General features: G+C 42.1%; 1 protein-coding gene and 2 pseudogenes across 5 annotated transcripts in view; 2 read left to right on the forward strand and 1 right to left on the reverse strand.

The window, feature by feature from the left end:
* Positions 1-21,327, forward strand: part of GPD2 (glycerol-3-phosphate dehydrogenase 2) — a gene marked incomplete at its 3' end in the record, with an annotated part of 127,255 nt that overhangs the window by 56,942 nt on the left and 48,986 nt on the right. For all 3 annotated transcript variants that reach the window (XM_080927153.1, XM_080927152.1, XM_080927154.1), the window contains exons 4-6: positions 2,810-2,934; positions 4,217-4,314; positions 5,284-5,447. In XM_080927153.1, coding sequence (XP_080783279.1) covers positions 2,810-2,934; positions 4,217-4,314; positions 5,284-5,447 — 387 coding nt within the window. The remainder of the gene's footprint in view (positions 1-2,809; positions 2,935-4,216; positions 4,315-5,283; positions 5,448-21,327) is intronic.
* Positions 17,409-18,191, reverse strand: LOC308428758 (FAD synthase-like; annotated as a pseudogene). Its single transcript has 2 exons — positions 18,162-18,191; positions 17,409-18,107 (listed from the first exon to the last, which is right to left on the reverse strand). The product of its transcript is annotated as an FAD synthase-like (transcript).
* LOC308429289 (low molecular weight phosphotyrosine protein phosphatase-like) lies at positions 18,231-18,706 on the forward strand (annotated as a pseudogene). Its single transcript has one exon. The product of its transcript is annotated as a low molecular weight phosphotyrosine protein phosphatase-like (transcript).

Raw genomic sequence — 21,327 nt, forward strand, 5'->3', positions numbered from 1 at the left:
ATATCTCATTTGGGATATTCAGGAGTCACAGTGAGTGAGTCTCTGCTGGGTCTGTGGCACTGAGTGTCCACTGGCAGTGTTTCTTTGTGACTCACGTGGTGCCAGCAGGGACACTAGCCCTAGCTGTTGGACTGAGGCCTGGTCTCCCAATGACCTGTCATCTGGGGCCTCTCGGTTTCTACTCGGACCACATGACAGTTTGCTTCACTAGAGCAAGTGCTTGCATGGGGAGGGACTGAGGTGAGGAGGAGGGGTTGGGCCTGTGGAGTTACTGTGTTCTTCTGCTCAGGGCATATGCAGTGAGGGCTGTCTGGGCGGTCTGAGATCACAGCCTGGAGGGTGTTTGGGGCTGCCCAAATAGGAAGCTGATGTCTTTCAGGATCACTTTCTTTCCTTTCCTGGTTTCGGGCATCTTGATGTAGTAACTGTGATGCTGGGGTTTAAAGAGAGGCATATTTTAAATAATGTGGCTCCTAAATACCATCTGAAAGTCAACTCCCTCGTCTGATCTTCAACTGGAGAGAAAAAAGGGACTAATTTAGAATACCAAAAGATCCCTGTCGGATTTACTAAGTAAAGGTGGTAGAGCGTGTGTGGAAGAGGTCGGCAAATGGAATTTTTGAGTATATGCAGTCTGGGTTCATGCCCTGAATTCAGGTTCTAGTCTGAAATAAGACAAGTCTTCTCTGCTCTGAAGGAGGCTGCAGGGAGTCTCTGTGGTCCTTCATTTGCCTGGGCAGAGCCACTTGACAGCTGGCCCATGTGGATTAATGTCCAGAGTCCACACTTTGACCGTCAAATCTTTTTTTTTTTTAAATATGCACTATCTTGCCATCCTCCCCTGTCTGAAGCATACCCAGAACAAATTAAGCACTAGTAATATTTTAATAATTGAGAGTGTTGCAGAACTTTTTCTGGGGTCTAAGAGCAGCGATGTAGGTTGACAGCACTTGTGATTTATTTTTGTTATTTTTTCCCCGTAGTTTGGACACTGGCAGTGTTTGATATCGAATCAATCATCTCTACTTTTCAATCTTTATGGTTTCCAAATATTTTGTTCTTTTAAGTCAAGAGAATTGGTTTTATGATGACATTTTTGTTCAAATCTTAAATTGTTAAATGTTATCAAAGCAACCCTTTGGTACTAAATGGCTCTGAACTAAATGCATGCACTTTTTCCTATTTTAGCGTTGTGAGTCCAAATTGCTCTGCCTGATGTTATGATTGTGAATGGACCCGTGACCCAACCAATTGCCTAAGGGAGTAACCAGCTCTTAGACATTTCCAGTGCTGCCTATGAATGGATGCCACAGGGCTTGTGCATTTGAAGAACTCACCTAGCATGTGACACGGACAAGAAGCACTGCTGGTTACCAGCAGCCTTAAAGGGGCAGGGTGTCAATGCAAGAAAAGAAATCAGAAGCAGATTTTTTTCCCTCCTAAAATATTTGTAGTAGTCTTTGGATAAAGGGGATGGGATGATTTGTAGGATGTATCCATTCTTGTTCAGCCTCATCCTAGCAAGAATATTATCTTTTAAAATTGTGTGTGTGTGTGTGTGTGTGTGTGTGTGTGTGTGTCCCAGTGCCCACACACAATACCTGCTTTGTCTATTGCACACCCAGAAGAAATGAATAGTGAGTACAGCTTTCGGCAGAATCCAGAAGAGGACATTCTTTTCCAAGGAGCCGGAATTACAGGCAGTTGTGAGCCACCTGATCTGGGGGCTAGGAACTGAACTGAAGTCCTCTCGGCAAGAGTAGCAAGTGCTTGTAACTACTGAACTGTCTTTTTAGCCCCTTACATTTGCTTTCTTTATGGATACTCTGTTCTGTTCTGGTCCATGTATCTTAGCTTGTACTTTAATAGTTGAAATAGTATATCATACATAGAACACACAATGCTCTAAACTGCACTGTAAACTCAACAGTAGAACTTCTTTGATTTTTTTTAAAAAAATATTTTTGTGTTTATGTATGAGTGTGTGTTCATGTGTGTGGAGTAAGGGACAATCATGCTTAAGACTAGTAGTCTCTCGTTTATAAGGGTATATGGTTTGTAAGTTTCTAGGATTCTCCTGTCTTGAGTTACTGTCTGTATCTCTATAAGACGTCTAGGATTGTAGATATTCATTACCTTGTTCATAATTTTGTGGGTTCCAGTGATTGAACCTCAGGTGTTCATGCTTGTATGCTTGTGTGACAAGTATTTCACTCAACAAGCCCCTTTCTTCTCTTATCCCATGGAGATTCCCACCTGCCTGTGTCCCTTACATCATAACCACTATATCCCCAACTCCCTTATCCACTGTATCATCGTCTCAGACACTCTTGCAAGTAGGACCTAGAACACAGACCGCCTCTGATTTGGTGTTGTTAGTAAATGCATTGCAGTAGCATAGAGTTCCGGAGAGGAACAGTTTGCTCTTAGAAGGGAGGGATAGGCATGTATTCTGAGGGCTGTGTGACAACACCCATTGGTACCTCGTGGGAAAAGATGGTGCCAGGCCCTCCTTTGGTTGTCTCAATACACCAGAGAATCTTGCTGCCAAGAAATCGTATGGTAATGTTTTCTAGGTGTGATTCATTCACAGTTTAATATGCTTCCAGTTCAGTCTTGACTTGTCCCCCAGGAAGTGCCTAAAATCTCTTCATTATAATATAGACAGTGTACTGCACTTTGAATACAAATTTATCCATGTTCAGACTAATTTTTTCCAGCGATTGTCTCTACCCTGGAGAAGTGCCTTTAATGAATTACATACAAATTGTGTAATTTAAGAAGTTAATTTGCTTTTCTGGTTACACAGGACTGAAAACAGCCCTTGTAGAGAGAGACGACTTCTCATCAGGGACTAGCAGCAGAAGTACTAAATTGATCCATGGTGGTGTGCGATACCTCCAGAAGGCTATCATGAACTTGGATGTTGAGCAGGTAATTGTGTATGCTGGCTGTTAAACAAAAAATGCCACTATGTTTTTTCTGCCCAATTAAGTCAGGCATTCTTTTTTTTTTTTAAATAGCTTTTAACATTTCTTCTAGTTCAAAATACCTGTTTAGTGTAGGCTGCAGGAGCCTCTTTCAGGAGAGGTACGCTTGTTCGTTCTGCATAGGATTATGTTTATGGGTAACCAGGGCCTTTTTCTGTACCAGCATGTCAAAGTAGCAGATTTACAGAATCACTTTTGGATGGGTTGCCTTTTAACAATCATGACTGGGTTTTTGCCAATGGCCACCAAATTGCCACTTCGGAGCAGTTTCTGGGGAGCTGTGTTGTAATGCGACAGTGTACCAAATTGATGTCTTAACTGTAGCTGCAATCATGCCGTCACATTGTCACTGACATTCTTCAGGGGCGGGTGGGGGAAGATGATCTGAGTCACGCTTTCTGTGTGTCACACTTTATTGTGTCTGGTCTGTTATCGTTTGAAGACTGACTGCTGAGGCAGTGTGGAAAATGACATTTCCCAGAGGGGTGAAAAAAAAAAATCCGGTTCCTTCCATATCTGCTTCTCACACCAGGAAAACACAGTGGTGTGGTGTGGACTTGCCACTGTGCCGAGGCTGTCCCCTTGGCCTTGACAAGTGAGCTTTGAATCTGTCCCTCTGATGCATCTCTTCAGCACCTGAGATGAAGGCAAAGAAAACCGCCCAGAATTCATGATCCGCTGATTTCTGATGTTTTCTGGCGTATTTTGTCCGAATCTACAGCCATATTTTCAGATGTAAAATTCGTCTTATAATAATAATGCTAGCCCTTTAGGCAGGCAAGATGGGGGTCACAGGAGTAAAGACAACGCCCTCCCCCCCCTCTGTTGAGTTTAAGGAAGGCCAGAGAACTTGCCATGAATTTGAACAATCTGTTCTCTCTTACCTGGAGGAAACAGTCTGGGGAAGGGAGGAAGAGAGCAATTCAGAGAAAGCAAGATAAATGGTTACAATAATCTTGTAACTCAAGTCAGGAAAATATCTTACACCTGGGAACTCTGACAGCATGTTTTTCTCCTATGCAAATACAGTTAAGGTTTCTAAAAAATCTTTGAGGTTGACAGCATGATGTATTATTAGAGATTTGATTAGGGGGGTGGGGGGGAGCTCTCCTCGCTCAGAGGTAGAAGGTTTCTGTATATCAATCAGTTGGCAGGGTGTCTATTTGCCATTTGAAAATATTATGATCTGTTACTGCCAAACTAATTTTCTCTGTTTTGATTTTCAGTATAGGATGGTGAAAGAAGCCCTTCACGAACGCGCCAACCTACTAGAAATCGCGCCTCATTTATCAGCTCCGTTGCCGATCATGCTCCCGCTTTATAAGTAAGCCTGTGCCATCGCCCACAAGCTATGGGCTAGCTCGAGGTCAGGAGATCAGCAGGCTTCTTGTGGAGACAGTTCTGCGTGTGTTTCTTAAGGGGCCTTTAATTGGTCTGAGTCTTTAATAATACTTTCCTTGGTGTATTTAAGAAGGAAGATTTTCTTAAATACTCTCTTTGGATCTATGACGAAGGGCCAGATTTTGAAGGCAAGGAAGGTTGATTTCTGTGTTTATATTTATTATATTTTTTTTTCCCGTTTCTCAGAGTATGTAGGTTTACAGCTGTGTCGACTCTAATGATGAGGACCTGCTTGCAGTGTGAAATGCAGTCCTCCCTCCCTCCAAAACTGATACAAAGTCTGAAACTAAGTAGCAACTCAGACCTCAGCTAGCTAGACTGTATCATATTATTATCTAAGTTAACACAGTTGCAGGAGGTGTGATAAATTATTTCCCTAATGTTAGAACTGTGTGTGAGGTTGCCCTAGGAAGATGCCCCCAGTAACTTGGAAAAGTGGATTATGCATGTAATTCTTTTAGCCACATGGGTGGTGTAGGGCTTGAAACAGATTTGACTGCCTAGTGCCTGCTTAGGTGAAGATTTCAGCGGGCTTCTTCAATCTGGGTATAGTTCACATTTACTAAGGCCTCCAACCTGTACTATTTGAATTCATCTCTAGACCCGTGAGGCACAGGTATGGCTGTTTATTTTGGTTGCTTCCTAAAGAATTCTAATATGAGCAGGCAGGAAACACGGAGATAGTCATAAACTCCCTGATTCTCCTGTACGGCAGCTAGCATGGTGTCAGAAGCAAGGATGTGCCACTACACCTCTCCCCTCCCCCCCCCCCTTTGCAGCCCCCCCCCCCCCCGTATGAATCTGCTTTTTCTAAATACCTTTCTTGTAATTTAAGGTGGATTCTATAATGCTGTGTTTCTAAAAAAACCTTCTCTCCCTGCTTATGCTGTAGGTGGTGGCAGTTACCTTATTACTGGGTAGGAATCAAGATGTATGATCTGGTTGCAGGAAGTCATTGCCTGAAGAGCAGTTACGTCCTCAGCAAATCCAGAGCCCTTGAGCATTTTCCCATGCTCCAGAAGGACAAGCTGGTAGGAGCCATTGTCTACTATGATGGTATGTGATATTTCTTTTCTTTGGACAAGATGCTTTTCTGTTCAATGTGACCACTGAGAGAATACTAATCCTTACACATATATGATATTTTAGACCAGGCTGGCCTGGAACTCCCTGTGCAGACTAGTGTGGCTTCATACGTGTGCTCATTTTCCTGGAGGTGTCAGCCAGGACACCTGGCTATCTGTATTATGTATTCTTTTTTCTCTTTACTTCTCCTGGTGTCTCATGCTTGGCTTGGCCCATGTCACATGGTTGTACGTTTTGCGCCGTCCTCCTACCACTCGATTTGTTACATGTTTGGCAGTGAATGCTTGCCTTATGAATATATTATGTTGAGAGCAGCTGAGGATCTGTAGGTTTTCCTGTGAAAGCTCTGTTTTCAGGGGGTTATAAACCTAGAGAAAAATGCCCCTTGGGCTGAAATTGATACATTGTTGTTTCGTATAGACATTAGACTTTGCCTAATGTTCATTCGCTATGTGGTCACTGAATTTTTTTGTGTATGTGTGTACACCATATAATTTGTACATTTTTTTTTAGAGGAAACTAAGCAATAGATTTCCAGACCACAATCAACAGCAAGAATACAAAGCAGTATAAGGAAAACCATTGTGAATCTTCATTGTAAAGTATGTACAGGACTAGAAAGCAATGTAGTGATTTGTATGGTGCTAAGAAGGCACAGGTTTGATTGGTTTAGAAACCTCCTGACACAAAAACATCTCAGGCTCTGAATATCCATGATCCCATCCTGTTATGTGGTCTTTATACTTGGTGCTAGATACATAAACTCTTAGCACAAAGGGATGTTTTGCTGTTTTAGAAGATTTAATAACTGTTTCTATATTATGTGATACAATGTCTGCTTTTTAAGACCATGCTTCCTCTTTTTCTTTTCCATTTTCATTTTCTTTTTTCTTTTCCTTTTTTTTTTTTTTTTTGCCTATTACATTGTTCCACTGTTACCCTTCTGAATCAATTCAGCTGCTGTCTGACAGGCTTTTATATATAAATGCAGAATGTATGTGTGCAGAGGTGGCAATGGGGACCAAACTTAAGAAAATGTCCTAGGAGCGACAATATTAGAAAAATGTTAAGGGTCTTAGACAGACATTAAAAGCTAGAAAATTAACAGTTTTCAGGGACTTTCAGCATCTGAGACACCACAGGGGGGGCCACTTAACTACTTTTTGGTGCCCTTGAAGGAGCCTACATGTTAAAGGACAACCTTCCCTGTGAATCTGCTTTCTCTGCATCAGACCCTTAATGTTAACCATTTTAGTTTATTGGGTGATTACAATAAAGAGGTTTCTGGTCCAGGAGGAGTAGGCATTCTGTAAATAGCATCCTGTCTATACTCGTGTGGAAATATTTGTGGCCTTGACTTTCTCTTCTTCCTCCCACACAAATCCTCTCAATTCTTACTGTTTTTATAACATTGTGTATGTTAGGTACTAAGTCTTACATGTTCATACTGGAATCACCCATGAAGAACTTCACTGTGGACTTATGACTGTCTTAGTCTGTTATTATCATGAATTATAGATTCTTACTGTGGAGAATCCAGGGAAAGCCTGTACCCTAATTATGGTTGTATTGCTGTGAAGAGACACCATGACCAAAGCAAAGGGACAACATTTAATTGGGGCTGGCTTACTCAGCCCATTATCATCATGGCTGGAAGAATGGTAGCCTCCAGGAAGATAAGGTGCTGGAGAAGGAGCAGACAGCTCTGTATTTTCATTTCCTTCAAAGACAGCAGAAGGAGACTGTCTTCCAGACAGCTGGGAAAAGGGTCTCACAGTCACAGTGACACACTCCCTCTAACAAGGCCACACCTACTCTAATAGTTGCCACAGCCCATGGGCCAAGCATATTTAAGTCACCATACCTGCTTTTGGTTTTGTTTTGCATTTTTTTTTTTGAAAGCAGAGTACACACTATTCTGCCTGAATTAAAAGGAAATTTTAATTTAATTCAGGATGAATTCACTTTCATAGTTTCTTATAGGCTACAGAAATAAAAGTTGATGAAATATTATTGAGACATCTTTTAGAATAATTCGAAATGAATGTTTGGAAACTGTACGGTCTAGAATTGAAGAAGTCAAAACAAATTATTCTAGGCACTTGAATTTAAATATCTGCCTTTTCACTTTGTTCTGAAACTACTCAGGCTTTGATATGTAATATTTAATGGGAGGCAAAACAAAAATGTAGAGTTTTTTTGCCCCACTGCGCAACCCATCCACAGGTCTTGACAGTTCCTGTTTTAGCCACTACGGTGTGATGAGCCGATGAAGTGAAAATAAGGAGAAAAGCCACACCAGGGCAAGGGAAGTAAATGCTCTGACTAACTTCTCAGATGGAGGAGGGAGGGAAAGCAGCCCCAGTCTTGTTGAATCACAAACCCATGTGTATATTTGAGTTTCATTAATACCAGAGTTTCACTCATGAGATGAAACAATCTCTTGTTCACAAGGAACTGTCAAATGCACAGATACGGACATGGCTCCTTGGTCACGAGCATTAAAACCTGAACTCTGTAGTGCTCAGATGAAAAGCCAGGCATTGCCTTGTGTACCCGCAGTCCTAGGGCTGGGAGGTAGTTGTGGGTAGAAATGGGTTGCTAGGGTTTGCCTCGGTCGCTAGCCCAGCTCCTACACTCTCAGTTGAAGAGCAAACAAAAACCTAGCAAGCTCCAGCCTCAGCAAAAAACCCTGAATCAAGGGAATAAGGCAGAGGCAACTGTGGAAGATGCTGAGGTTATGACATACACATGCAAAGGGGAGGGGGGAGGAAGAAGAACCATTACACTGCAAGAATGTAAGACAATCCAAGTTATTTTAAAATGAAACCAGGCCTGAAATAACTTTAAACACAATACTTAAACTCATGTACAATTATGTGTTTTCAAGTAAACAGAAGTAGTTTTTATAATTTATAAATAAAAAAAAAAAAAGGAACTGATGGTTCTAATAAAGAGGTCATGTGCGTCCATAAAATGAAGTTTAGAATGATGTCAGAAGTTTTACTAACTGCAGACTCTTACTGCTAATGCATCATAGAGCTACATCAGTACTCTGAACACGATACTCTGAGGCCATAGTGGCAAAGACCAGCTAGCATTGCACGAAGTTGGCCTAGATGAAGTTGAGACAACCTCCATTTAAGGTCTCTTCAACTGTTAGGGCTTTAAGATGTTTGTCTAGAAGAACACATTGCATAAGAAGTTTTTTTAATCTCAGTCTGCAACACCAGACTGGCCTGGAATTCACTATGGAGTCCAGGTTGGCCTTGATCTCACAAATACTCATCTGGCTTTGCCTCCTGGATGCCGGACTTCAAGCAGTGCACCACCATATCTGGCTCAGCAAAATTTTAAGCACATAGAACCATAGTTAATCCTAAATAAATTCTGGTAGCTACTGTATATGATTAAGGCAAAATAAAATTTCCTAATTAAGTTCCTACACATGTTAGAACATTTTTTTTCATGTTGCTTGTTTGCCTTTTGTTTTTCATAGGCTGGTCTTTAATTTTTTTCTCTATTCCCTGCCTCTGCTCCCCCACCCCTCCCCCACCCCTTCCAAGTGCTGGTTTGTGGGTGTGCCCCATCACACATAGCTCCCATACTATCTGATGTAATTTTATGGCCTATTTTGTATATGGCATAAGTATGACCCGCTGTGGTATTTTTCACTGTTAACTGTTAAAAGACAAACTGATACATATGGAGGAATAACGGCTATCTTTTTAAATGTAGGCAGAGTAAATGTCAAGTTTCTCCATAAAATCCATACTAAATGAAAGGATACAAGTCACACACCAGATTTCCCTCCAGTTACAGTTCCTTACATTCTTGATGGAAAACTTATAATTTGTTCCTTAGCTTTCTCTCTGAATCATTACCTGTGTCTCCTTTGAGCTTCTAGTCCTTAACCACTGGATGCTACATAGTTAGGTCCTGGTACACTGTGTGCACTAAGGGTTACCAGGCAGAAAGAATGCTGACCAAAGCATTCTCTGAAAAGTGGGAAGGTGCTGAAGGCGTCTGTGCTTAGGTGTCTCGGCAGTCTCTTAGACTTTGGGACTGTTGCTGGGTATAGCCTGGTCCCAAGGACGTTATTGTGTGATTTCTCACCTTTAGTCCAATTTTCCAGTTCCTCACAGTGGGGGCATATCCATCCAGGTGATCCCAGAGCATCGGAGGCGGATGCAGCAGGATCAGGGGTTCAAGACCACATTTAGCTACATACTCAGTTCTAGGCCAGCCTGGGTTACATACGACCCTTGCTTCTGTGTGTGCTTGTGTTTTGAGAGCAGTTCTCACTCTACAGACCAAGCTTGCTTAAAACCTGAAGACATCCACCTGCCTCTGCTCCCTCAGTGCTGGCATGAAATGCATGTGCCACCCTACCCACGACTGTGCCTTAAAAATAAAAATTCTAGTTTCCAGAGTCGATGCCTGGTGCCACCATAGTTGGACTTTTCATCATCATCCAATCCTGTGCACAGAAAGTGAGATCTAATTAAAAGTCATTAAATATTTACAGCCATTAAGTAACTCCATTAAACCTCTGTAAAATGAAATTGGAGAACAAAATTATAGCTGTAAGTTTTTCCTTTCTGCTAGTCAAGACACAGATAGAGATGTCTGTCACTTTATACCTAGCATTGCTTCTAAGTATTTGTAACACACAGATGAAAATAGCAACCCGGAGAAATTTCTATTGGCTTTCCCAGTGTGAATCAAAGTTGGTTACATCTATGTTACAAAAAGGGAATTAAAAACTATCATTCACTAGAATATTCATTTTTCTCCCAGTTTAAAACTCACAGCGTACACAGATGAATTCAGCTGGTGAGAGAGCAAAGCCAATTTAATCTCTGGCTCCCCTGAGGTAAATGTAGTTCACGGTCCTGCCCCCACTCCAACCTCAGCTATAATCCCTGGTTCCCGGAGGTAAAAATGCAGTGAAGTGAGGAAAATCCTGCAGCAGGATATAATGATCCAAAATGACAGGGACAATAATGACAATGAATTTCATGTCTCCCAGTCATGAGCTGAAGATGCTTGACTAGGCTGACGTATACAATTAAATTGTTACAGGTACAGCAGGAGCTTGCTGTTAGCTGTGTGCTTTGGGGAAATGATGCCTCGGGCAGAGGGCAGACAGTGGAATCTAACCTCTTTTGTTAGGAACAGACTGTTACTCCTTTAGGCATGCACCAAGACCGTTCACTTTAATAAAAGAAACCCCAAGTTAAAGGAAAGTCTTTTGATGTGTTTATCTACTTTGAAAATGTAAAAGGAAATCAATTACTCGACATGGTTTTTTTTTTTTCTTTTTTTTTTTTTTTTTTTTTTTTTTTTTTGGTTTTATTTTTTTCTCTCATGGAGTCCTAGGAACATAAGTGAAATCTAAGATAATGTCAATGGTCCTTATTTCCCATACCTGTAAGCAAAGGGGTTGAGCTAATTAATGCCGAGAGACACAATCATGTCTCCAGAGTCACGGAAATGGGTTGAATGGGTAACTGAGCACCGCTGATGTATGGTCTCATTGCCTGTTTTCAACTCTGGACTACCACTGCAGTTTCGCAAGCTCTTTAAAGGGGAGCAGTGTTCCCCAGAAGAATGGCTGAGCCTCATGTGGCATATAGGGTCATGTACTATATTTTAAGAAGAATAGACAAAACTATCTGCCTAGATTTTTACAATCAAACTCTTTAGAGATTTCTCCTTTTGTGTGCTTCCAATGTGTACAGTGCATGCATGCAGTGGTCCACGTATGTGCTTTATCAGTGTTCAAATGTGCACAGTGCATGCATGCAGTGGTCCACGTATGTGCTTTATCAGTGTTCAAATGTGCACAGTGCATGCATGCAGTGGTCCACGTATGTGCTTTATCAGTGTTCAAATGTGCACGGTACATGCATGCAGTGGTCCAGGTATGTGCTTTATCAGTGAGCATGACTGGTGAGGCGCTGTACTGATGTTCACGTGACTTTTGAGGTACCCAAATTTTTTTTATTTTCTTTTATTTTTTTGGTCACTGGGGAAATAGCCATTTTATTTAATTTTTGATATCTGATTTATTTAAATGTTTTCCTAATAAGCGTATTCATCAAGAGAAAAAATATATTTCTCAAGGTCGAATTTCCTTAATTTTTGATCTATTGAGATCATTAAAAAGAAACCAAGCTATTGATTTAAGAGGGTTATTGTCTATGTCCCCACTACCCTGTGTGTGCCCAGTCTCATCTGGGTTAGATGGATATTATTCCGGGGACTCAGAACAGTCAAAATTTCCACAATATAATAAAAAAAACTTGTTAATACTACTTTTTACTGTAATCTCTTATCTTAAGTGAAAAAAAAAATAGATCCACTAAGCTTTATTTGCAAATAATCCTCCTGGCTTTGACCATTTTTAGGGTTTTATTAGGTTTTATAAAGTTTAAAGCTACATAAATATTAACACATATTAGGACATACATCTATCATACATGTAAATTACAGAGCATAATAAAGACTCTGGAGGTCTAGAGCCCAGATTATTATCAATAAATTGAAGTTGTCTTTGACTGCCCCACACTCAATTCTTGTCCCTGTTTCTTAGATCTTTCTCTTTTTAAAAGTCTTAACACATCGAGATTTTTTTAAAGTAAAATACGATTTGTTTTTTAAATGTGGTAAAGTCATTATACAGTGTGCTGTCAAAGCTGATGCCAGCCCTTTGCAGAGCGGCAGGACGCACAGTGAGAAGTGTATCAGCATGCTGCCACTTCGTAGGCCCCAGAAGAGTTTTACACATGTGCACCAGGAGTTTTGGTTCACCAAATCCCATGTCTGATAGAAGAAAACATGGAATAAGAAAAATATCCATCAAAAGACAAATAAATGATTTATTTCACTGTATATAGTGCAGTTAAGTTAGCATTGAAAGTGAGTGGACTGTGACTGAACTCAGCATGAATGAGTGTAGCAACTGGGTCATATAGTGGCAGTCAGTGTCCCTGTGGAGAGCCACTTTACAAATTTAACCGTATACTGAGTCACACACTGTATATGGATGAATTTAGGCTACGATACCTAACTTATAGCCTATTTTTAAGGTTTAAATAAGCAAATACATGAAAAAAACCTTTATAAAGAAGTCATTTTTCCAAGTATTATCATATTTGGGTTGGTTCTATGCTAACCCATCTCTAGTTTTCATTGACAATGTTCTGAAGGAAACAGTAGTTGAGCAAGCATCCGCTTATGCAGTTACATTTTCAAGATTTTTCCAAAAACATTTGCCAAACCTTTTGAGAGAGAAAACATTGTGCCTATGAACATGTTCCAAGTAAGTGATAATGTTTGTAATTTCAAGATTCAAAACAAGATGCTTTCAGAGAAATGTCTTTGGCTTTTGGATGTTCATATAAAGCATGTTTTTTTTTTCTTTCTTGATTTCCTAGTGTCCTCTTTCCTGTTATATTTCTCTTCTTCCCTTCTGTTGGTTACATAAATGAAGCTGACATCCTTGCTCATATAGCAGGCGTATTTTTTTTCTTTTGCCCTCAAATGCTGCCTTTTTGCTATTCAGTATATCTAGATACCAACTAATGCTAAATGAAATTTGACATATCCCCCTAAGAAACAAAACTTATAAGCTGTGCCTTCAAAGGAAACCTTGAATAAATAGGACACACTGTGTCTACCCGGGGTTAACACTCAGCATATGCTTTAACTTCCTGATGATGGGGCGCAGGAGCCCCCAGGAAACTTGGCAATTGTTTATTGCTCACTTGGCAAGCACGAATTAAACACCAGGCGTTCATTCTCGTACCGACATGCTTTAAAAATGCTCCAGAAGTAGATCTGATCAGGAGCAACACTCCCAGGTACTGATGATTCCGAGTGTACCCGGTGGATATGAAAGTTTAAAAATTGCTGAAAACTCACCAGGGTCTTCGGGGTTGTATAAATCAGCCTGAGCAGACAGAGCTGGTGGGTTCAGAGGTAGAATCTGTCCTTTCCCACTCTTGCTCAACGGCCCTTTTCTTGGACGGGGGTGGTGGGGAGAGGGTAGGGGATCAAAGGCAACAGTTATTATATTAAAACCCGCACATTTGCCCTCTCTGCATGATTATTTGTCTCAAAGGAAATATGGAATTCATTAACCAGCCGTTGTATCTGCCAGTAACATAAAGTTAGGGGCCTATCCGGTTTTGAGATAATTCACTACATAGGTGCCAGTTAACAGTACATGTTCTAAGTAATTTTCATAAGTCATTTTAGTCAACTCAACCCTTTATGTGTGCTGGGATAGGATATCATTGTCCATGTTTTTCAGGAAGGAAGGGAGAATGTGGCTAAATACTGGGTTAATATGGACAGGTGCTTGGTTAGTTGAGAACTTTGCAGAATGACGAATGTGCTATCCTCACCTTTCCTGTCCGTCACTGATGGCTTACTTTCTTTTTCATTGCTCTGATAAAGCACTCCTCAAAAAGTAACTGTAGGGCGGAAAGGGTTTATTTTGGCTCTCACAGACAGGAAGGCATGGTAGGCAAGGGACGTATTGGTGGCAGGGGCAGGAAGTTAGTTAATCACAGAAAGTATGTGGGAAGTGGGGTTAGGCTGTAAAACCTCAAGGCCCACCCCCAGTGATCCTCTTCCTGCAGTGAGACTCCTAAAGGGTCCACAATCTGTCCGAGCAGCACCAGATAATATCCAAATATTTGAGTCCATGGGGAACATTTCATATTTAAACCACAAATTAGTTTTTGAACACCAGCACCAGGGTATTTGAGCCCTCTTCTGGCACCCAGGGGCATTACATGTATGAAGTGCACAAGATAAACTTGTATGCACAACACCCACATACACAAAATAATGTTCCTTTCATTTTCCTTCCCTCCCTCCCTCTCCTCTCTCTCTCTTTTTCTACCCCCCCCTTTTTTTTATTTATTGAGATAATGTTTCTCCGTGTAGCGTTGGCTGTCCTGGAACTCACTATGTAGACTAGGCTGACTTCAAGCTAACAGGTTTGCCTGCCTCTGTCTCCGAGTGCCGGACTTGAAGACGTGCGGCACCATACCTGTCGACATTTCTTTAAAAATGATTTAAAAGAAGACAGCTCAACATGTCATGTTTTTTTATTATCTGTAGGAAATAAATGAAAAGAATATTATACAATATGATACCAGAAACACGATATGATAAAACAGCTTGCTCCTTTGAAAACTTGCAAGCTATCAGACTTGACCTATGCTCTGTCCACTTCTTTCCATAACTCACATAACAAGCATTAAATTCGAGGACCTCGAACTGGGGGCCTTCCTTGTGCATGCTGGGCATGAACCGTAGTGCTGAGTTTTCTCCCAGAACTTAGGTTATGTCTGCAAAGATTCCATTTTAAATATAACCATGCTCCAGTGCTGAATAGTATTTTAATATCTGGTCACATTCACATGTCTTTTGTAGCTTTATAATTTTAACAAATCCTTGAATGAGAATTCGATTTATAAATCAGACTAAATATTCCAGAGGTAGTGGAGACATGTCTTCAACCTCAGGGTTCAAGAGGTGAAGACTGAAGGTTGCAAATAAGAAACCGTCACGGGCCACATGTCTTTTATGTTTTATTTGTAATGCAAACCAAAATAAAAGCAAGGTATGAATGCTATTCAGTGGCAGGGGACTCGCCTCAAATGTACAAGGACTTGAGGCTTGGTAAGCTGTATCTCTGCAAATGGGAAGATTCTAAAAGGACCCTACCATGTGTATGCGTACACTTTTCAGCACCCTGGAGCCTAAGGCAGGAGAAGGATGAATATAGGGGCAACCCGTGCTACAAAGCAAAGGTCTCCCTATTTCAAAACGTGTGCTGACAAACTAAAAAGCAGACAAAAATCTTAGCGAGATATAGTTTCAAAAAATGGGGCTAGAGATGGATCAGAGCACTTAATCTTTCAGAGGTCCTGGCTTTGGTTCCCATCACCCACATGATGATTCACAACCATCTGTAACTTCCCTTCCAAGGTGTCTGACGTCCTCTCCTGACCTCCATGAACAAGAGGTATACATGTGGTGCAGATATACAAACAGGAAAAACATCTATATGCATAAAATAAAATTAAGCTGAAAAATAAATTGAACTTGGGTTGCCCGGCTTGGCATCTAGCCCCATAAGCACTGAGTCGTCTCCCCTCCTCCAATCCCCAATTTTATTTCAACGCCCCATCTCTCTGTCTCTCTGTCTCTTTCTCTCTCTCTCTCTCTCTCTCTCTCTCTCTCTCTCTCTCTCTCTTTGTCTCTCTCTCTCTCTCTCTCTCTCTCTCTCTCTCTCTCTCTCTCTCTCTCTCTCTCCTTACTGTGTAGTCTTGGCTGGCCTCCAACTCACTGAGATTCAACTGTCTCTGTCCCCCAACACTCCAGCCCCGTTTCCCCCCTTGATTAGTTCTTTTTGGTTAACAATAGATTCCTTTGCTATGTCCCCCACACTGTCTGTACCAATAAATGGCTGCTGGGTAGGAAATGGCATCCAAGGGCAGTGGCTTGACACTAGGGTTGTCATTCATAGGCTGGGAGACAGCTGAGCGAGTCTTGTGGTTCTCACCTGATGTTAAATTCACAGCGCCATCACTAGCTGCTGAGGTTGGGGACTTTCAAAGGTGTGTTTACTTACTGTTCAGTTTGGGGCTTGGGGAGGAAGGCTGCAGTAGCTGTGGCGCTGGCTGGCAGTGCTCACCTGTATATTATCACTGGCTCCTCTTCATGCTTCTCATCCCACAGCTGGCATGGATGTCCTTGGAGGGACAGTCAGACTTCTTAAGCAGTGGCTGGTTAACCTCAACGAACACATAAGTGACCAAAGCAGAAGTACAAATCTTGGAGTCACATAGTGTTCCTTTCACACCACGCTAAATTGAGTTGACTCCCAGTTGAAAGGGTCAGGGTGACACAGGAGGGAGAAAGTAGGTGTCAGGGTTTATTGGGCAGAGAGGGAGTGGCCCTGCTGCCAAAGTTAAAGGGGCACAGCCAAACCATGGGTCAGGGATGTTCTAGGAGGGATGCAGGTACCCTGTACCACAACTTTAGCATCCCATCTCCTCTGCAGTTATCCTTGCATAGCTAATTGGAATATTCCATTAGGGCTGACGGGCTCTAAATTAGTTCTTTTCTGTTTTTCTTCATTTATTAGCTCAGTTAATTATAACTTTCCTGTTTTAACCATTTGCTTCCTTTGGAAACCATGCATGTAGGCATACTTTGCTTGTGTCTTTCCTGTTATTTATGAATTTTCCAAAAAAGAATAGAAAATTCTCTCAATTCTCTCAATTCTCTCAATTCTCTCTCTCTCTCTCTCTCTCTCTCTCTCTCTCTCTCTCTCTCTCTCTCTCTCTCTCTCTCTCTCTCTCTCTGTGAGGTACAGTTTACTGGCATGACAGGTTACCCCAGGCTGGCCCCCTTCCCTCTGTCTTGTCCCCAGCTTGTGTGAGATCACATGGGGGGAGTTCCTTTCCTATCCTTATTCTTCAGAAGGTGTGTTGGATGGTAGACAGGGTGGCCTCCTGGGCTCAAGTACTTCAGGGCTGGACTGTGCGCTGTGTTTTCACAACTCCCCAGAGATGTGTACCCTCTGTCACACAGGATGCAGTATGGGACAAACAGCTGCCGCAGAAATTTCCAGATGTTTCTTTAGGTCCAGTCCAGCAGCAGGTTGATGCTCATGAATGAAGGTCAGCCAGGGTCGGTGGGACTGAAGTGGCCGAGGCTACAGAAGTACGGGTCAGTAAGTCGAGTCCCCATCAGGACAGCCTCCAGCTGGGGGTGCTTTTCCTGAAGCACACCGAGGATTTACTTCTTCTCTAACACACCTCTTCTAACACCTGTAGATTATATACCTCCTGACGGTGGCCTACAGAAACTGTTCCAACTCAGGGAAGGGCGAGGGGCTGGCTACACATGTACAGGATCTGGAGAGGTTTTGGAACACCAGAAAATTTTCTCTGCACAGCTACATGAAAGAGGTGCAGGAGGGCAGTTAGTGCCCCCACTGAACCCCACACAGAGCTGGAGTGGTGGGGCTGAGCTCAGTGGTCTGTATGGCACCTGCTCCCCCAGACAAGACCCTGACTCAGCCTCACTAGCCTTCTCAACAGCATCGGACAGGTAGGGGACCAGGGATCCTTGGGGCAGATGCGCAGTCGGATAGGCCAGACATTCCTCCAAGGGCTCTTTTTCCTAGGTGTCTAGAATCAGCTTCACCTGAAAGTAGTCGCGGCTCCAGCCAGGGTAGGAGCACATAGAGCCCTCTGCCGCAGCCACATACAACTCCTTCAGGTGGAGTCGCACAGCTGTGTTTTGGAACAAACCTTTCAGTCCCTCCAACACGGCACAGTAGCTCCGGAATTCCTGGGAAGAGGTAGACATTTCGGACAGAGACCAGCGGAAATCTGAATGGGTGGCCAGTTCGGGGATCTCTACGGTAATGCAGGCGGGCAGAGGCGGGCACCATTGACAGCTTCTTCTAACCCTCCCCTTCTAGGTTTTGTCGGCTGCTTGGAGCTCAGGGTGTGGTTTGAGCTCCTTCCCAAAAGCCAGTGCTACTGGTTCGCCACCATTCTTAATGTGCCCATCACATGGGCATCTTTGAGTCTATGGTTCATATTAGGTCTCTGAATACGAAGAATTAGGGTGAGGTCCACCGGCCGAACCCTGGGCAGTGCGCATGCGCCACATTCCTACGCGGTTTCTGGGCGCCAGGATCAGCACCGAAACATGACAGAGGTTGGGTCCAAGTCAGTGCTGTATGTGTGTCTCGGTAACATTTGTCCGTCACCCATTGCAGAAGCAGTGTTCAGGAAACTGGTCACTGATGAAAAGGTTTCGGATAACTGGAGGATAGACAGTGCGGCTACATCCACCTATGAAGTGGGGAAACCCCCTGACTATCGAGGGCAGAGCTGCATGAGAAAACATGGCATCCACATGGGTCACGCTGCACGGCAGATTGCAAGAGAAGACTTTGCTACATTCGATTATATACTATGTATGGATGAAAGCAATCTGAGAGATTTGAATAGAAAAAGGATTAAGTTAAAAACTGCAAAGCTAAACTTGAACTACTTGGGAGCCATGATCCACAGAAACAGCTCATTATTGAAGTTCCCTGTTATGGCAATGACTCTGACTTCGAGGTGGTGTATCAGCAATGCCTTGGGTGCTGCAAGGGCTTCCTGGAGAAGACTCACTAGCTGGTCCTACCCACCACCATTGAGCAACTGCCTACTCACCTCTGCTATGCCCAAGGGTGGTGGCAGTCCCATACCCCACCTCTCTTTACAGCTGACTTACTGTATATCTTTAAAATAATTGTAGGTGGAAATTAGGCATATGTTCAGAAGGATAAAAGCATTTGAATCGGACGGTTTGAGGTGTGGCTAAGCATTCTTAGGCTAACTAAATCTTGCCATAATTACAAAATAGTGGAACAGCAAATATGGAACAAAAGAAAACCCAATAAAGTAAGAATGACCTACAAGCTCTAGGTCAACCGCTGAGCCCAACAAACCTGGGTAGCCTGGTCTAACTGGAGCGCATGGCAGCACCCAGTGGTGCTGTCTGCTTGCCTTGTACCTCTCTATTACAGACTCTTATTGTGACAATATCTCCACCCAGGGCAGCCTTCCATTTAACAGTAGAATTGTTTAAACTCTGAGGGTATCAGGCATTTGAGAGGGAGAAGCCGGATGTGATGGTGGCCCTGGAACTCCAGCAGGCCTTCCTGGGCTATATAGTGACAACCTGTCTGAAAAAGAATTAAAAATAATAAGAGATGGGACCCACAGATTGGTAAAATTAACAACTTTAATCTTACTTGGTTTTTGTGTAGTTTTTTGAGCTTTGTTTCTATTTGAGCCACTTTGTTTTAAAACAATAAGTGTGCTTAAATAGTGGTATGAGTTTGTGAGTGTTCTCTATCAACATTTTACACAGTGACAGGCAAGCATAAATAATTTTAGTGTATTTTCAGAAAAGGGACCCCAGATTTATATGGATGTATGTCAGTAAGGATTGTGAATTAAACTGGGACGTTATCATATACAAGTAAAATTAAAAAAAAAAAAAAAGAAAGAAAGAATTAGGGTTAGTTTTGTTTTTAAAGATATTCCCATGTTGGCTTCTATTTGTGTCTTCCGAGTGCTAATATCAGTTTAGACATGTGCCACAATGCCTGGCTTGCAAAAATAATGTAAAGGTTGTTTTTAATTTTTGAAGATGATAATATATAATTATATCAGTTATTCCCTTCTCCCTCCAAACTGTCTCATCTACTCCTCCTAATCCATACATGTTTTCGGGGCTGACCATTTGGTATTGGATAACCAGTTGGTGTTCTTGACCTTGGGGAAGACTTTCTTCTGCTCTCAGCATTCCTTAGTCACCTGCGCCTCTTTGTGTGGGGCTGATGAGGCCTCATGAGCTTTTGACTATTCGTGTTAAGCATGTCCACTGGTGGCATCCTTGTTCAGGTCATGATTAGGCAGTCCTGTTGGTGAAACTTTCTGGTTGTTGTTTCTGACATTTCTAGGAGATACAATGTGACAACAAACTCCCTGTTCCTCAGGCTCTGAGATTCTTTCTGCCCGTTTTCCTCAGTGGTCTCTGAGCCTTAGGTGCTGGAATTGATTTGAAGTGCAGTTGGAGATCATGCTGGTAGTAAAGGGGGAGCTGTAAATTTTTCTCCAAGATTCATAACTTCATTAACCCTGGATGGTTGGCAAGATTTCAAGTAACAGGCATGGTTTTTCCTTTGATTGAGTGGGTCCTACGTTTAAATAGAGAGGTGTTGGTTATTGACAAGGTGTTTGAGTCATTCCTACCCTCTTAGGGATATCTTCTGACCCAGCAATTTTTGATCAAAGAAGGAACATATGGTGTTCTTAGATATAATGCAACTTTAAAATTCATGTGTGTAACTTTTATTTAATGTCATCAGTCATATTTCCAAGGAAATATTACTGAGCAGAGTTCATTTTTATTTTCAGTTTTATTACTGTCATTAGGGTATACGTCAGTGGATATGTGTAAACATTCTCCTTGAAAGATATTTCACATAGTTTGTCATTGTGCTTATGCTGCCAAGTGAATATCAAATTCATTTTACTTTGCTTTAGACCATTATGAATATGTCTTCTTAAAGCTACAAACATGTGCCCACATATAGTAAGTATACATATGTGTATGTGGAAGTATGCATGCCCGTGTGCACATGTGGAGGCCAGAGGAGACCTAGGTGTCCTGTTCTGTTGCTTTCTGCCTAGTTTATCTGAGACAGGGTCTCTCAGTGCCCTGGCCTAGGATGGTGGCCAGTAAACCCCAGTGATCTCCTGTAGGCCTGCCACGGTGTTGGTGCGTGATGGTTTAACGTGAGGGCTGGGGATTTGAACTCAGGCTTCCATGCTTTTACAGGAAGGTCTCTTCTCCACAAGTCACCTCCCTAAGCTCCTAATAATTATTTTTGTCTTACAATCTTAATATATTCTTTCATTATGAATGAGAAAGGAAGATACTCTGTGTCAACTCCTGGCCTCCATATTCAAAGTCATAGATGACAGTACTTACACAGGCAAGTCACACATGTCACTGCACACAATAACCATGTTAATTCTTAGATCATAGTGCATATAGTGCCATGGAAAGATCATCAGTAAACTTTGCAGTCGAGTTGCTTTTCATCTGGTAAAATGGATCTTGTTTCATTTCTTTGGGTGCCATAAAATGGCACATCCACCAGATCTGTACAGAAAACGCAAAATTATTTCCCTGAGTTGTCAGTGGTTTTATTATCCTTATGTAAAATATCCTATGATTT

The sequence above is a fragment of the Micromys minutus genome (genome assembly GCF_963924665.1).
Source record: "Micromys minutus genome assembly, chromosome: 13".
In the NCBI taxonomy this organism is placed as follows: Eukaryota; Metazoa; Chordata; class Mammalia; order Rodentia; family Muridae; genus Micromys; species Micromys minutus.